The sequence below is a fragment of the Muscardinus avellanarius genome, assembly GCF_963383645.1.
Source record: "Muscardinus avellanarius genome assembly, chromosome: 22".
Classification (NCBI taxonomy): domain Eukaryota; kingdom Metazoa; phylum Chordata; class Mammalia; order Rodentia; family Gliridae; genus Muscardinus; species Muscardinus avellanarius.
The window spans coordinates 16,218,668-16,236,201 of NC_137808.1; the positions used below are offsets into that span (position 1 = coordinate 16,218,668).

The 17,534-nt window shown below is 55.8% G+C and overlaps 1 protein-coding gene across 5 annotated transcripts in view; it reads left to right on the top strand.

Annotated features, from left to right (window-relative positions):
• EEFSEC (eukaryotic elongation factor, selenocysteine-tRNA specific) overlaps positions 1-17,534 on the top strand; it is a gene marked incomplete at both ends in the record, with an annotated part of 101,619 nt that overhangs the window by 64,884 nt on the left and 19,201 nt on the right. For 3 of the 5 annotated variants that reach the window (XM_080718110.1, XM_080718111.1, XM_080718112.1), the window contains one exon: positions 15,875-16,483. The exons of the other annotated variants lie outside the window; for them this stretch is intronic. In XM_080718110.1, coding sequence (XP_080574236.1) covers positions 15,875-16,483 — 609 coding nt within the window. The remainder of the gene's footprint in view (positions 1-15,874; positions 16,484-17,534) is intronic. 5 annotated transcript variants of the gene reach the window in all.

Sequence of the window (17,534 nt, forward strand, 5' to 3'; positions counted from 1 at the left end):
AAGTTCCTCTACCGGTCCTATTTTTTATTTTTTGTTTATTTTTTTGTGTATGGTACTGGGAGTGGACCCCGGGGGCCTTTGACTTCCAGGCTATACTCCCAGACCTGTTTTAGGTTTTATTCGGAAACAGGGTCTCACTAAGTTGCTGAGAGCCTCACTAAGTAGGCGAGGTTGGCTTCGAACCTGCGCCATCCTCCTCCTACTGGGATTACAAGTGTGCACCACCACGCCTGGCTCTATTTTTTATTTTGAAACAGAGCCTCACTAAGTTGCTGAGGCTGGCCTAGAATCTGCGATCCTCCTGTCTCAGCCTCCCAAGTCCTGAGATCCCAGGCATGTGCCACCGCACCTGGCTTGTTTTTATTTTGAAAGAGAGCCTTGCTAAATAGCTGAGGCAGGCCTTGACTATGATCCTCCTGTCTCAGCTTCCCAGGCAATCATGTGTTTTGATCAGTGTGGACCGTGGACTTTATGCACGGTCCATATATACGGCTTTAGAGCGAGGGAAAGACAGCGGAAAGCCCAAGAGAGAGAGAGATAGAAAGACAGGAAGCAGAAAAAGGTGACAGGAAGCGAGAGACAGGAAGTTCAAGATGAGACAGGAAGCTGGACAAACAGGGAGACAGAAAGCAGGAGAAAGAAACAGGAAGTCAGAGAGAGACCGGAAGTCAAAGGCAGAGACAGGAAGTCAGAGACAAAAGTCAGAGGGAGACAGAAGTCAGACATTGAGACAGGAAGCCGGAGAGGAGGAGACAGGAAGCGGGAGAGGAAAGCAGGAAGTCAGAGACAGTCAGAGAGAGACAGGAAGTCAAAGGCAGAGACAGGAAGTCAGAGAGACAGGAAGTCAGAAGGAGACAGAAGTCAGACATTGAGACCGGAAGCCAGGGAGGGGAAGACAGGAAGCGGAAGAGGAAAGCAGGAAGTCAGAGACAGTCAGAGAGAGACAGGAAGTCAAAGGCAGAGACAGGAAGTCAGAGAGACAGGAAGTCAGAAGGAGACAGAAGTCAGACATTGAGACCGGAAGCCAGAGAGGGGAAGACAGGAAGCGGGAGAGGAAAGCAGGAAGTCAGAGACAAGAAGTCAGAGAGACAGGAAGTCAGAAGGAGACAGAAGTCAGACATTGAGACCAGAAGCCAGAGGGGGGAGGACAGGAAGCAGGAGGGGAAAGCAGGAGGTCAGGAGGGAGACAGGAAGTCAGACCTCGTGATGGGAAGCCAGGGGTGGGGAGAGGCAGGAAGCCGGGGAGGAAGAGGGAGATGGGGTCATAGTTGGTTTAGTTTCATTTGGGGTCTTAGTAGCTTAGACCGGGAGGGAGACAGAGGCCGAGAAGAGCCCGCGCCGCCCTCGTCGCTTCCCGGGGCCCAGCTTGGCCGGGGCGCTCCACCTCCCAGCCGCCAGGCCTGGCACACAGCACCTTTGTGTGTCGAGCGCTTCCTGACCCCCGGGCCTTCCAAGGCTCACTGCTTTCCTTGGCCCGGCCCTGAGGGAGCCCAGGCTCCTGGCGCTGGACCACCCCTGGGTGTACCTGCCACCCCGGGGTGCCCTGGCTCCCAGGCCCCTCCTAAAGACAGAGAATATACCCAGGCAGCCCACACGGTGGCGCTCGCGGGAATCCCCGCACTGAGGAGGCAGGATCACAGGTTAGAGACCAGCCTCGGCAGCTTAGTGAGATGCTGGTTCAAAATAAGAAATCGGGCTGGGGTGTCGCTCAGAGATAGGGCGCCCCTGGGTTCCATCTCCAGGACGAACCCAGGGGCGGGCAGGGCATTCCCACCAGAGGGAACCGCTTGGCACAGCCCGGCTCCATCGCAGAGGCCGCGCGGAATGGACCCGCCGCCTGCTTGGAATCCGACTCGGTACAAAGCAGAAGCAGGCGCCGCCATCAGCGGGTCCGTCGCTTCCTCCTGGAGAAAGGGCGGCGCCGCCACCTCCCTGCACACCCCGCTCCATCGCTGGCGGCCATGACCGCGCCCCGCGCGCAGGGGCCTGGTCCCGAGGTCGCTCCCATGACGGCCGGGGGCGCAGGCGGGAGAGGAGGCCGCTCGACTATGTCACCTGTTTGCAGTTTTCATGATTTTGATTTGACATTTTGATCAGCCGGCTTCGGGTCAAGGAAACGCATCCGCACCTCCGCACAGGAAGCCCCTTTTGCAGTCTCGACTCGGAGGCATTTCCTGTCTTCGTACGTCCCCCACCTTTTTTAATGTTCTCTCCCCCCTTGGCACAAATACAGACCTGATATGATGTGTGTCTTATTTAAAAAGTCAGTGTGATTCGTTGCCGTCGGTTTGTTTACAAAGTCAACAATTCCAGACTGCACACCCCGAGCTTTCCACTTTGGACAACCTTCCTCGGGGCCAGGCACAGTGGCGTGCTCCTGTAATCCTGGCCCTCGGGAGGCCAAAGGCAAGAGGGTCACAGGTTCGAGGCTAGTCTCAGCAACTTAGGGAAACCCTGTTTCAAACTCAAGTTTATAAAGGGGGCCCAGCCGGGCGTGGCGGCGCATGCTTGTCATCCCGGCACTTGGGAGGCTGAGACGGGAGGATCGCGCGGGTTCGAGGCCAGCCTCGGCTACTGAGTGAGGCTCTCAGCAACTTAGTGACACCCTGTTTCCAAATAAAATAGAAATTAGGTCTGGGGGTGTAGCCCGGAGGTAGAAAAAGCCCCTGGGTTCCATCCCCAATGACACAAAAATAAATAAATAAGTGGAAATTAAAAGGGGGCTGGGGTATAGTTTGAAGGTAGCATGCCTTGGGTTCAATCCCCAGTACAGAAACAAACAAACAAATAAATAAATAATCCGTCGCTAATGAGAAGAGGAGCAGAGAGGCCTCAGTGGCCCCGTGACGGGGACAGGCGGCTCTGCAGGGCCCCGCGGGCAGGTAGCCATGGGCCCCCGAGCCTGGCAACGGCTCGCTTGACACCACAGGGCGAAGATGAATTTTTCTCATCAAAGTAGGAAAGCTGCCTGAATTTTATCAGGGCCGCTTGCTTAGAGTGTTGATTCGGTCATTTGTCAAAGGTCATTTAGTTGTCAAAATTAAAACCTTCTCCCCCACCCCCCAGCGGATTGGTCACAGCGACAGCTTCTGTGGCGAGGCGTTTACCATTTGTCACTGGGGTTCAAGGGCGGGGGCGGGGCGGCGCCGGAAGGGATGGGACTCGTGTGTGTGCGCGCGCGTGTGTGTGTGTACGTGTGTGCATGCGTGTGTGCGTGTGCATGTGTGTACTTCTGGGGTGGAACCCTGGGCTGTTCTACCTCTGAGCTACAGCCCCAGCCCTTTTTATTTTTCATTTGGACACAGGGTCTTGCAAATTGGCCGAGGCTGGGCTCGACCCTTCGATCCTCTCATCTCAGCCTCCCAAGTGCTGGGATGGCAGGTGTTCGCCACCATGCCTCAGGAAAGATGGCACTTTAAGACACTTCGATTTTACAGTATAATATCAACTAGGCTACTAGTCTGTTTGCCTGTTGTCTGTGTGGTTGGTTTCAAAGCGGAACAAACCAGGAGTCGTGTCACGAAGGAGGGGAAGGGGGAAATTGGGTTGTGGATTCCAAATAAGAGAAAGCCGGGCGTGCACAAGCACGCCTGTGATCCCTGTACCCGAGAGGCTGAGGAGGAGGATCACAGGGTCGAGGCCAGCCTCAGCAACTTAGTGAGGCCCTCTGCAACTCTGGGAGATCCTGGTTCAAAAGAAAAAAATGAAAATGGCTGGGGTGAAGCTGAGAGGTGGAACATCCCTGGGTTCAATCCCCAGTACGAAACAAATGACAGCAGGGAAGGCCAGCCGCACGCAGGCCCGCAGAGTGCCCTAATCTCCACTCGGGTTTCACAGTGCAGTCATGAACTTACAAGATAAATACTTTAAGGTAATTTGTAGCTGAGTGTGGTGGCGCACGCTTGTAATCCCAGCATTTGGGAGGCTGAGACAGGAGGATCACGGTTCGCGGCCAGCCTCAGCTACTCAGTGAGGCCCTCTGCAACTCAGTGAGACCCTGTTTCAAAATAAAGAATAAAAAATAGGGCTAGGGGTGGAGCTCGGAGGTAGAATGCTCCTGGGTTTCATCCTCAGTACCACACACACACAAAAAAAAAAGATAATGTGTAATGGAAAAATAATAATAAAGGTGCCTGAAGCTGGGCATTGTGGCGCATGCTTGTGATCCCAGTGAAAAGTTGAAAATAGAGATCGGGGGTTTAGGAGAAAGGTAGAAACACCAACCGGGTTATCAGAGGCCGCTGCTTTATTGGGACCCAACCCGGCTCCCTCCGGGGAGTCAGCGGCCTTGGGGAAGGGACCGACGGGCCACACGTCTGGAGAGTTGCGCAGAGTCCCGGCCGGCTGAGTCACGTGCGGATCAGAAGTGCCGATGTTGTACAGGCACGCCGATTCTCTCGCGACATCCGCAGTCGCGTGATCTCAGGTATGTCTCGTGGCACCTGGAGTCTCGCGATATCTCCGCTTCCGGCTCCCAGGGTTCCACCTCCTGTTCCCGCTGCAAGATCACGAGGGGCAGGGGAGGGACCCGACTTACCACCCAGTACTTGGGAGGCTGAGACAGGAGGATCACAGGTTCAAAACCAACCTAGGCAACTTAGGCTTTATTTACAAATGAAAAATAAAATAGATCTGGGAAAGTAGCCCGGAGGTAGAAGGATCCTGGGTTCCATCCCACAAAATAAAAGATGCTTGACTGGCAAGCAAAATATCAAAAAACATTGATCAGTTTTGGCTGGTGTTTTGGGGTAACTGATCAAAAAATATTGATCAGTTTTGGTTTTGGTTAGTGTTTTGGGGGTACTGGGGCATTCTACCTCTGAGTTATACCCCTGCCCTTTTCATTTTTTTTTATTTGCCAACAAGGTCTCACTAGGTTACTGAGGGTCTTACTAAGTTGTTGAGGCTGCCCTCAAACCTGTGATCCTCCTGTGTCAACCTCCCAAGTACTGGGAGGACAGGCATTCACTTCAGCAGGCTCATGTCTCTCCTTTCTTCCTCTTTTTTTTTTTTTTTTTCTTTTTTCTTGGTGGTACTGGGGTTCCTGGAAGCCCTTCTACCTCCGGGCTACACTCCCAGACCTATTTTATATTTTTATTTGGAAACAGGGTCTCTTAAGCCAGCGCGGCTGGCTTCGAACCTGCGCCATCCTCCTGTCTCCGCCTCCCAGGCGCGGGGATGACAGGCGTGCCTGCCCGGCTCTTCCTTCTTTCTTTGTGTTACTGGGGATAGAGCCCCCAGGGGAAGGAGGTCGCTAAAGTTGGTTACACTTGCTAAAAACAATAAAACTAGATACATTGTATCCTCAATGGTGATGCCCTTGCTAAAACAGTAGTAAAACTGGGTCCATACAGTGTATCAGTGTCAACGCCTCTGTCGCAGTAGTTTTTGTGTGGTTCTGAGAATTGAACCCCGGGGCCGCTACCTGAGCTACACCCCCAGCCCTTTGTACTTTTTATTTTGAGATGGGTCCTGATCAGCGGCCGAGGCTGGCCTGGAGTCTGTGATCTTCCTGCCTCAGCCTCCCAAGCCCCCAGGAATGATTGGCTTGCGCCACCTTGCCCCACTCGGGGTTCCTTCAGGAGGAAATCTTTACTTCCAAGTCGCGCCTCTCTCTACTGATTTAGTTAGGAGTTTCGTCGCCATTTTCCCACGATGGGACGATGGCCGTTGTCTATCAGCTGTCTGACGCAGGCTCTTCCTTCATGGCCTAACGTATGATTTTGTAAACTTTTCCAGAAGGGATGCTCTGTTACTGTAAAACGTCTGCTGCGCACGTACAACTTAATTTAAACCCATCACTTCCGAGCCCGGCCTGGTGGCGCGCAACCTGACTTCCTCGTACTTAAGAGGCTGCGGCAGGACAGGACGGAGGATCACGGCTCGCGGCCTCAGCAACTCAGCCAGAACCCCAGCAGCTTAGTGAAACACTGTGTCAAAATAAAACAAACAAATACCTCTGTATTCCCAACATTCAGGAGGCGGAGACCAGAGGATGGTGGTTCACGACCAGCCTCGGCTACTTAGGGAGGTCCTTCGCAACTCAATGAGACCCTGTTTCAAAAATAAATAAATAGCCGGGCGTGGCGGCGCACGCTTGTCATCCCCGCGCTTGGGAGGCGGAGACAGGAGGATGGCGCAGGTTCGAAGCCAGCCCCGCTGGTTTAAGAGACCCTGTTTCCAAATAAAAATATAAAATAGGTCTGGGAGTGTAGCCTGGAGGTAGAAGGGCTTCCAGGAACCCCAGTACCACCAAAAACAAACAAACAAACAAAAAAAAATTATATATATATATATATATATATATATATATTATATAATAGGTCTGGGAGTGTAGCCCGGAGGTAGAAGGGCTTCCAGGGACCCCAGTGCCACCAATAAAGAAAGAAAGAAAGAAAGAAAGAAAGAAAGAAAGAAAGAAAGAAAGACTAAAAAAATAGGACCTGGGGTGTAGCTCGGAGGTAGAATGTCCCTGGGCTCCATCCCTAGTACTGCAAACAAACAGCCAAACAAAAGTGCCGGGGGTGTAGCTGGCCGTGAACCCCGATCCTCCTGTCGCAGCCTCCCAAGGCCTGCGTGATGGGTGTGGGCCGCGGCCCGGCTTCCTTTCCTTTCTTACCTGGGGGGGGGGTCAGCCTCGCGCTCACGTAACCTAGCAACGAGACTCTTTCTGACTTAATTGGACCAGGATGTGAGCGGGTCGGGTCAGGAGAACAGGCCCTGGCTGGGTCCCTCCCGGGCCTGGGGCGGCCACACGCAGGCTCCCGCCCTCCCGGACGGTGGTGCCGGCCTCGCTCACTCGGTGACAGTCAGAGACAGCAGATGGAGCCAGAGGCCTGGGGAACCGGAGCCGGCGGCCCTGGGCTGCGGTGCCCGGGCTTCCTCGGATCCCTCCCGTGCCCGATACCTCCCGTGCCAGCCTCTTAGGGTTCAGTAGGGACGGAGGACAGGGCTGCTCGTCCACAGCCCTCGCTCAAGCCCGAGGCCCTCACCCAGCCTGTCTCGGTGCTGGGGATGGAACCCAGGGGCGTTCTACCTCTGAACTACACCCTCACCCTTTTTATTATTATTATTATTATTATTATTATTATTATTATTATTATATATTTTTTTGGTGGTACTAAGGGTGAAACCCAGAGGCTTTCTACCTCCGGGCTATACTCCCAGACCTGTTTTGTATTTTATTTGGAAACAGGGTGTCACTAAGTTGCTGAGAGCCTCAGTAGTTGAGGCTGGCTTGGAACCCGCGCGATCCTCCTGTCTCAGCCTCCCCAGCGCGGGGATGACAAGCGTGCGCCACCGCGCCCGGCTCAGAGCTGGCGTTGGTGGCCCGGCCGCAGCCCGGGCACGGGGGGCACGGGGGGCACGGGAGCCCGCCTCGCGGAGGGAGCGGGCGCGGCTGGGCCTCCCTCACGGACGGACGTCGCTCGGCCCATCCTTCTCCCGTGTCACACGCCGCGGTGGGAGTACAGCGGCCGTTTCATCTCTCCCCAAAGCAGGGCTGGATTTACTGCCGCCGCCCCGACCTGCCCCGTAACTCAGCCTCCTCCCGCCCCGCGCCGGGCAGACGGCACCGCCGCTTTCATTAAACAACATACAGGAATAATTAGTTCAGCCGCGATGCCTCGCAACAAAAGCCCTTGATTTAGTTTAACTTTATAAGTTGTACCCTTTTGAAGTGCAAGAGCACATCTGGGGTCTAAAAGAAAGCAGGAAGAAAAATAGAGGCCGTTTGCTGGGGCCGGGGGTGAGGCTTTGCCGCGTCGCCAGCCAGTAACCCTTTGCTCCCGGGCCTCGCTGGCCGGCCAGGCCCCCGTGTGAAGCCGGGCGCGTGGCGCACGCCTGCCGTCCAGCGCTTGGGAGGCTGGGAGCGGAGGATCCCGGGTTCGAGGCCAGCCTCAGATGGACTGAGACCCTCGGCAACTCAGCTAGACGCTGTTTCCCAAGTAAAAACTGAAACAGGACTGGAGGTATGCTAGAAGGTAGCATTGCTTGGGTCCAATCTCTAGTACAATAAAAGTAACAATAGCAACATCAATAATAAAACACACACGTATATGTTAAATATGTGTTATATATGTTATATCTATACGTTATATATGTGTTTTATATGTTATATATGTGTTATATACATATATTGTGGGTCTGGGGATGGAGCCTAGGGCCATTCGACCTCCAAGCTATACCCCCAGCCCTATTTTTTATTCTTTCTTTCTTCTTCTTCTTCTTCTTCTTATTATTATTATTATTATTATTATTTTGGTGGTCCTGGGGTTCCTGGAAGCCCTTCTACCTCCGGGCTACACTCCCAGACCTATTTTTACATTTTTATTTGGAAACAGGGTCTCCTAAGCCAGCGCGCGCGGCTGGCTTCGAACCTGCGTGATCCTCCTGTCTCCGCCTCCCAAGCGCGGGGATGACGAGCGTGCCCACCGCGCCCGGCATTATTTTTTATTTTTTATTTTGAAACCGGGTCTCACTGAGTTGCGGCGGGCCTCACTAGGTAGCTGAGGCTGTCCGCGAACCCCGATCCTCCGGTCTCGGCCTCCTGAATTCTGGGCTTACGAGCGTGCGCCACCGCGCCCGGCTCACATATGTATATATTTTTGGGGGGCTCCGGGGATTGAGTCCAGGGCATTCTACCCCCAAGCTCTACTCACAGCCCTAATTTAACTGATTAGAAAGCAAGGTCTTGCTAAGTTACTGAGGGCCTCGCCCGGTGCTGAGGCTGGCCTCGACCCTGCAGCCCCCCCGCCTCAGCCTTCCAAGCAGCCCCCCAGCCCTCCTCTGAGCTCTGCCCCCGAGTCAGGGCCCTGGAGAGCTGACAGGAGCCGGCCGGCCGCCCCGCCGGGGACAGCGGCTCTGAGTCCCCCCGTAATCTCCCCATCCACGCGGCCCTCATTTTAATTTGCAAAATTGAGCCCAGCTCGACAGCGGTAAAGCCAGGGACTGTAAACAATCCTGCCCCGGTGAGCCGGGCGGCTCCATTACCGCGCCGAGATTGGAAGGGCTACTTGGGGGTCCTGCATACGCATGGCCTGATTTTCCTGTGCGCGCCGTGCCCTACCCCAAACAGGCTTTGCGAGAGCTTAGGAGCGGCCGCCCGCTTCCTAGGAGACGCTCGCCGGCCCCAGCCCTGACCTCGGTAGCCATGGAGACGCCAGGTCCTCAGGGTCGCCCCATCCTGGGTGCCCAGGCTTGGGAGGCCGAGAAAGGAGGGCCATGGGTTCGAGGCCAGCCTCTGCAACTGTGTTTCAAACTACGTAAACCAGGATCGGGGGTGTAGCTGGGAGGTAGGGCACCCCGGGGCTCCATCCTCAGGACAAATAATAAACGGACAAATACAGCTGACGAGGCGGCGCCCGGCTCCAGGCGCGTCTGGCCGCCACTCGTGCGGGTCCCCGTGCTGTGTGCGCGGCGGGGCCGGCAAGCCAGGGCCCGACACCGCTGCGGCAGTGTGCGTGCACGCGTGTGCACGCGTGTGTGTGTGCACGTGTGTGTGCAGGGCTGGGATGGAACCCAGGGGCATTCTACCTCAGGCTGCACTCCAACCCTTTTAATTCTTTTATTTGGTTTTCCTTATTTTTTGCCATGCCGGGGATGGGACCCAGGGGCGCTCTACCTCCCAGCTGTACCCCCCAGCCTTATTTTTTGTTCTTTATTTTTGAAACAGGGTCTTACTAATTGCAAAGGGCCTCACGAAGTAGCTGAGGCTGGCCACATGACCACTGAAATTTCTCCTTCTTCCTTCCTTTCTCCTTTCTTTCTTCTCTTTCTTTCTTTCTTTCTTTCGTTAGTGCGGATAGAACCCAGGGACTTTTCTACATCCGGGCCATCCTCCCAGACCTATTTTCTATTTTATTTGGAAACAGGGTTTCACTGAGTTGCCGAGAGCCTCACTAAGTGGCCGAGGCTGGCTTCGAACCCGCGCCATCCTCCCGTCTCGGCCTCCCAAGCGCGGGGATGACAAGCGTGCGCCGCCACGCCCGGCTTATTCTTTATTTTGAAACAGGGTCTCACTGAGTGGTGGAGAGACTCCCTGAGCGTCTCGTTAAGTTGTGGAGGCCGGCCTCGAACCTCTGATCCTCTTCTCGGCCTCCTAAGTGGTGGGATCGCAGCTCCACTGGCGCTGGCGGCTCCCGCGGGCCAGCCCGGGCCAGCGCTGGCTCCCTCCTCTCCCCTCCTCAGGATTCCTTACCCCCCAAAAAGCCCAGGGGTCGTTAAAAACAACTGAAGCCCAGTTGTACGGAAAAACAGAAGAATGTCTGTTGCTATAATTCAATTGAAAGTTTTATGGGTCCACCAACCCTCCGGGGTGGCTCGGAGGGAGCGGGAGGCCTCCTGCGCCCCTGGCATTTTTACGCTCACTGGCGCAGGAGGACGGGCAGAGCCCGGGGGCTGGGGAAAGTCAGGTCGCACACGCGCCCTGTAGCTAGGCCAGGGCACAGAATAAACCTCCCGTCCAGGGAGAGCCATGCCCTAGTTAGAGGCCAGGGCGGAGGAGGATTGCAGGTTCAAGGCCAGCTTCTGCGGCCTGGTGAGAATCCTGTTTCCAAATAAAGAACAAAATAGGTCTGGGGGGTAGCTCAGAGGTAGAATGCCCGTACCGAGGTTCCAGCCTCAGAACAAAAAAATACTTTTTTTTGTGCGTGGGGGGAACTGGGGATGGAACCCAGGGGCATTCGACCTCCGAGCCGCACCCCCGGCCCTATTTTGTATTCTTTATTTTGAAACCGGGTCTCACTGAGTCACCGAGGGCCTCGCTAAGTAGCCGAGGCTGGCCTCGAACCGCGATCCTCCGGTCTCGGCCTCCCGAATGCTGGGATGACGGGCGTGCGCCGCCGTGACCGGCTAGAAGAAATAAATGAGAAGGAGCTGGGGGTCTGGCCGGCCAGTGCGCAGCACGGGCGGGGTGGGAGCAGGCAGCTCCGCCCTATCTCTCATCTTGGACTGGGGGGGGCATTTTCAGGTCTAAACCGGGGATCCCTGAGAACAGCTCCCCGGCCCCTTCCCCCCAGCACACAATCGGCCCTTTGTGCGAAGCCCCCTTTGGAATTTTTGCACAGAATAGAGCCATCCATGGCCGCCAGCTCTGCCCCCATCCTGAAGGAGGTCCAGGTAGGGTCGAGTCTCGGGCTGCCAGGAGCCCGGCTGGCTCAGTGCCCAGGACGCGGAGCCCAGGAGGACAGCGGGTGGGCCTCCCGGCCTCCCGGCCTCTGCCTCCCTTTGTCAACAGTGCATCCCGCTCTGCTGGATGCCGTGGCGCGCCCCTGCGCACCCAGGTCTGGAGGCCGAGACGAGAGGATTGCAGCCTCGAGGCCAGCCTCACCGCTGAGCCAGGCCCTCAGCCACTGAGTGAGTCCTGTTTCAAAATAGAGAATAAAAAATATGCGCCGGGCGTGGCGGGCCCGCTAGTCATCCCCGCGCTTGGGAGGCGGAGACAGGAGGACCGCGCGGGTTCGGAGCCAGCCGCGCGCGCTGGCTTAGGAGACCCTGTTTCCAAATAAAAAATATATAAAAAAATAGGCCTGGCAGTATAGCCCCGAGGTAGAAGGGCTTCCAGGAACCCCAGGACCACCAAAAAAATAAAATAAAATAGGGCAGGGGGTGCAGCTCGGAGGTCGAATGCCCCTGGGTTTCATCCTCAGACCTGCAAAAAATAAATAATTAATTAATTAAAAATACATAAAAAATAGAGAGCCAGGGACCTAGCTCAGAGGTGAATGGCCCTGAGTTCAGTCCCCAGCACCACACACTCACACACTCACACACTCACACTCACACACACACACACACTCACACACATCTGAAGGGCTGGAGGGACGGGGCAGGATTCGGAGTCTCCAACTCATGTCAAGACTTAAAGTACTAGTGACACAGTCGTCGTACTTGGTCCTAGGTGGCGGGAACCAGGGGGATTATTCGATCCTTTGATTCTTCGGTGTGTGTGCGTGTGTGTGTGCGTGTGTGTGTGCGTGTGTGTGTGCGTGTGCGTGTGTGTGTGCGTGCGTGTGCGTGCGTGTGTGTGTGCGTGTGTGTGTGCGTGTGTGCGTGTGTGTGCGTGTGTGCGTGTGTGTGCGTGTGTGCGTGTGCGTGTGTGTGCGTGTGTGTGTGTGAACCCAGGGTGTTCTCCCCTGAGCTGCACCCCCAGCCCTTTTTACGTTTTGTTTTGAAGCAGAGGCTTGCTAGTTTGCCGAGGGTCTCGCTAAGTTGCTGAGGCCGGCCTCCAAGCTGTGATCCTCCTGTCCTAGCCTCCCAAGCCCTGGGATGACAGGCGTGCGCCACCGCGTTCCGTCTCCGGGGGGCACGCTGAGCCCCCAAGGCCGAGCGGCACGTCCACACGTCCAGTCCGAGGCCGCGGCAGCCCCAGCCCCTGCCTTCGCCCTGCCTTGGGCTTCTTGCGAGCGAGATGCGATTACACGCGTTAGGCGAAGGGAAACGTCTTATCTGTACACAGCCCGGCTCGCGGGCCAGGGAGAAGTAGGCGCTCCCAAATTGAAACCTTATTAAACAATGTTGGTTAGGCCTGATGGAGCCAAACCTACCCTGATCTTAAAAGGCTCGTTCCCTTTCCCTCTCCAGTCTGCGCGGCTCTGAATCCGAGTGACCGATCCCGCCGTAAGCTCATTAGTGCGAGCCTCCTGGGCCGCTGCCCCTCCCACTTAGGTTTTATTAAGTAATGATGAAGCGGCGGGCCTGGCCGGGCTTCGGCACAGCAGGGGCTGCTGGGCTCATTCATGGGATGAAAATGGATGACAGCGGTCCAGCCTCACTAGGCACACCGCCACGGCACGCTGCGGCGCGCACGGAGCCGCTTTACACGGAGTCTGTCCATCCATGGACTTCCAGAAGCGTCTCAAACGCCACGTGTCCCATGCTGCTGGCCAGGGCGGTGGCGCACCGCGCTTGGGAGGCTGAGGTAGGAGAAGCGCAGCTTGGAGGCCGGCCTCCACACCTTAGCGGGGCCTCGAGCAATTTGTGAGACCCCGTTTCAAAATAAATAATAAAATAGGGCCGGAGGGGTAGCTCCTAGGTAGAACTCCCCCGGGCTCAGTCTCTAGTACCATCCTGGGCGAGCTGGTGCGTGCCCGTAATCAGGCTGAGACAGGAGGAGCACGGGGTTTCAGGCTGGCCTCCGTAATGGAATGACACCCTCAGCCACTTGGTGAGACCCTGTTTCAAAGTAAAAAACAAGAGCCGGGCGCGGCGGCGCACGCTTGTGATCCCCGCGCTCGGGAGGCGGAGACGGGAGGATCGCGCAGGTTCGAAGCCAGCCTCGGCTACTTAGCGAGGCTCTCGGCAACTCAGTGAGACCGTCTTCAAATAAAGTATAAAACAGATCCGGGAGTATAACCCGGAGGTAGAAAGCCCCTGGGTTTCATCCCCAGCACCATTAAATAAATAAATAAATAAATAATTAATTTTAAAAAATAGGGCTGGGAATGTAGCTCAGAGGTAGAAGGCTCCTGGGTTCAATCCCCAGCACCATTAAATAATTAATTAATTAATTAAAAAAAAAACAAAATAGGGCTGGGAATGTAGCTCAGAGGTAGAAGGCTCCTAGGTACCACAAAAAGAAAAAAAGAAGGAAAAAATGGCACGGGGAGTAAACCGGGCAAGCAAGCAGCTTTTGACAACTCAAGCCGGTGCTTACTCAGCACCTTGGCCCTTCCTGAGTCACGAAGTGGTTTTGCCATCCTCGGGGCCGGTTATTCTTTATTTATTAAAAAAAAAAACCCACGAGGCAGGTCAGTCTTTTTGCATTCAATTTTATGGATGAAGAGACAGAGCTTCCGAATGTCCCCAAGGTCACAGAGGCGGGAGGTGGGACAGTCACCGCCCCGGGCCCCCGCCATGGCTGCCTGGAGCCCGGCCCGGGGCGCAGTCGGCTGCCTCGCGATTCTGGGGTTCTTTGTTTTCATTTTTTGCTGTTGTTGATACTGAGGATTGAACCCAGAGGTGTTCTGCCTCTGAACTACACCCCGGGCCCTTTTTATCGTTTATTATGAAACAGGTTCTTGCTTCTTGCTGAGCCTGGCCTTCAACCTGCCATCCTCCTGTCTCGGCCTCCAAGGACTGGGATGGCGGGCATGCGGCCGCCCGCCTTGGATGCGGGGTGCTTGGCATTGTGACGGCCACGTGGGCACCCGGAGCCTCCAGGCGGGCGCCCATGCACCCACGCGAGGCCCCCACCAGTGCCACCCGCCACTCGACGTGAACCCATCTTGTACTTTAATCCTGGGGGGTTTGAACCCAGGGACACGCACCCCCCGCGACCGTCTGCCTGCTTGTTCCCAGGCCTGGCCTGGCACGCCGCAAGGGGCACAAGTCCTCGCTGAGCGCGTGTCTGCCGTCTCGGCCGCCCGATGGGCTGTGTTCAGGTTGTCCACACACTGGCGGCTGGAAGGAAAGCGTTTCTGCCGTTCTTAGGTTGCGGAGTTACCCAGTTGTCTTTATTTTAGAGTTCTACAGCGCGTGGGAGGCCGAGACAGGAGGATGGCGCGGGTTCGAAGCCAGCCTCAGCTACTTAGCGAGGCTCTCGGCAGCTCAGTGAGACCCTGTTTCCAAATAAAGAGTTAAAAAACAGGGCAGGGGGTGTACCTGGGAGGTCGCATGCCCCTGGGTTCCATCTCCAGCACCACACAGAAAAGAAAAAAAAAGATAAGAAGGCCCTAGAAGGCCCCTGGGCCCGGCCGCCCGCGTGAGCGCGGTGGGTGAGCTCGTCCCGGAGACACAGATAAGATCGGTTCCCTTGCTGAGCCCGAGCCCGGCGCTGTCCTGAGTGGCACCGGCCTCACGCGTGGCCCGGCCCACAGCTTTCTAATCCTTTTCTTTGTGTGTGTGTGGTACTGAGGAGGGTGCTCTACCTCTAAGCTACACCCCAGTCCCCCTTTTTTTGCTTTGGAAACAAAGTCTCACAGCCGGCACTTGGGAGGCGGAGACAGGAGGATGGCGCGGGTTCGAGGCCAGCCGTGCGCGCTGGCTTAGGAGACCCTGTTTCCAAATAAAAATGTAAAAATAGGTCTGGGAGTGTAGCCCGGAGGTAGAAGGGCTTCCAGGAACCCCAGGACCACCAAAAAAAAAAAAAAAAAAAAATTAAGAAATACAAATCAGGCTGGGGTGTAGCCTGGAGGTAGAATGTTCTGGGTTCCACTCCCAGTACAGGAAGGAGGGGAGTGGGAGAGAGGAAGGGAGGAGATGGAAGGAGGGAAAGGACGGAGGTCCAGAGGGACTGGAGTGCGGGGAGAATGAGGCCTAGTAGGTGGGGGTGACCGAGGTGCCCAGGCCTTCCGTGCGTGGTGCCCCCCGCCCCCGTCCAGTCTCGGATGTGACTTCAGGAGGGGCGCCCCGCTTTGCCCAGCAGCCCCAGCCTTGGATCTTTTTCCCCTTGTACTAGGGATTGAATTCAGGGGCATTCTTCCTCTCAGCTATATCTCCAGCCCTTTTAATTTTTTTATTTTTATTTTTGTTTTTATTTTTTTGCGGGTCTGGGGATGGAACCCAGGGGCATTCGACCTTCAAGCTATACCCCGGCCCTATTTTTCATTCTTTATTTAGAAACCGGGTCTCACTGAGTTGCCGAGGGCCTCACTAAGCAGCCGAGGCTGGCCGCGAACCGCGATCCTCCTGTGTCAGCCTCCCGAATGCTGGGATGACCAGCGTGCGCCACCGCGCCCGGCTCTTTTTGTAATTTTTTTTTATTTTGAAACAGGGTCCTTCTAGGTTGTCGAGGGTCTCATTAAGTCACTGAGGCCGGTCGGGCGATGTCTCTTCTGAGAGGGGTCTCGCTGGGCGCTGAGGGGGTCTCGAGCGGCCAAGGGGCGTCTCGGGCGCTGCCCCGGTCTCACCCCCCCCCCCGTCCCTCTGGCCGCAGGTGGTGAAGAAGGTGAAGTCCATGCAGATGTTCCACACGCCCATCGCCTCCGCCATGCAGGGGGACCGGCTGGGCCTCTGCGTCACCCAGTTCGACCCCAAGCTGCTGGAGCGGGGCCTGGTGTGCGCGCCCGGGTCCCTGCACACCGTGCACGCGGCCGTCGTGTCCGTGGAGAAGATCCCGTACTTCCGAGGGCCCCTGCTAACCAAGGCCAAATTCCACATCACCGTGGGCCACGAGACCGTCATGGGCCGCCTGCTGTTCTTCAGCCCCGTGCCCGATCGCTTCGACCGCGCGCCGGAGCCGGACGCCTTCGACTTCTCCCGCGAGTACGTCTTCCAGGAGCGGTACCTGTGCGCCGACGGGGCCCCCGACGGCCGCCGGCCCCGCCAGCAGTGGGCCCTGGTGGAGTTCGAGAAGCCCGTGACCTGCCCGCGCCTGTGCCTGGTCATCGGCTCCCGGCTGGACGCGGACATTCACAGCAACACCTGCCGCCTGGCCTTCCATGGCGTCCTGCTGCACGGGCTGGAGGACCGGGACTATGCCGAGCGCGCCCTGCCCGCCCTCAAGGTCTACAAGCTGAAGCAGAAGCAGGGCCTCGTGGAGCGGGTAAGGGCCTCGCCCCCATCCCGGCCACGGCTCAGCCGGGCCCCACTCCGAAATATATACCAAAAAAAAAAAGGAGCGGGGCGTGCCGGGACACAGGAAATTGACATATGAAGGTGGGCCCCGCTGAAGGGCCGAGGCTGGCCTCAGACCTGCGACCCTCCTCGGCTCAGCCTCCCATAACTGGGGCTACACGGGTGCACCACCATGCGCGGCCCTGTTTGATTTATTTTTTATCCTTATTTTTATTTTTCCTGGGAATGGAATCCAACAGCACCCTACCTCTGACCTATACTCCCAGCCTTATTTGTTTGTTTGTTTATTTATTTATTGTACTAGGATGGAACTCAGGACATTCTATCTCTGAGCTACACCCCCAGCCCTATTTTTTATTCTTTCTTTTGTTTTCTTTTTATTTATTTATTTGTTTGTTTGTTTGTTTGTTTTTGCGGTACTGGTGACGGAACCCAGGAGCATTCTACCTTTGAGCTACACCCCCAGCCCTGTTTTTTTATTCTTCGTTTTGAAACAGGGTCTCACTGAGCGCAAAGGCCTCACTAAGTAGCTGAGGCTGGCCACGAGCCGTGACCCACCTGTCTCGGCCTCCCAAATGCTGGGATGACAAGCGTGCGCCACCACGCCCGGCTTCTTATTTTATTTTATTTTATTTTTATTTTTTATTTTTTGGTGGTACTGGGGTTCCTGGAAGCCCTTCTACCTCCGGGCTACACTCCCAGACCTATTTTTACATTTTTATTTGGAAACAGGGTCTCCTAAGCCAGCACGCGGCTGGCTTCGAACCCGCGCGATCCTCCTGTCTCCGCCTCCCAAGCGCGGGGATGACAAGCATGCGCCACCACACCCGGCTTCTTATTTTATTTTTTTAATTTTGAAATGGTCTCAATAAGTCGCACAGGGCCTCACTAAGTAGCTGGAGCCGGTCTCCAACCTGCGATCTTCCTGTCTCATCCTCCCAAGTACTGAGATTCTGAGCGTGTGCCGCCTTGCCTGGCTGAGACCCCATTTTATTTTATTTTATTTTATTTTATTTTAT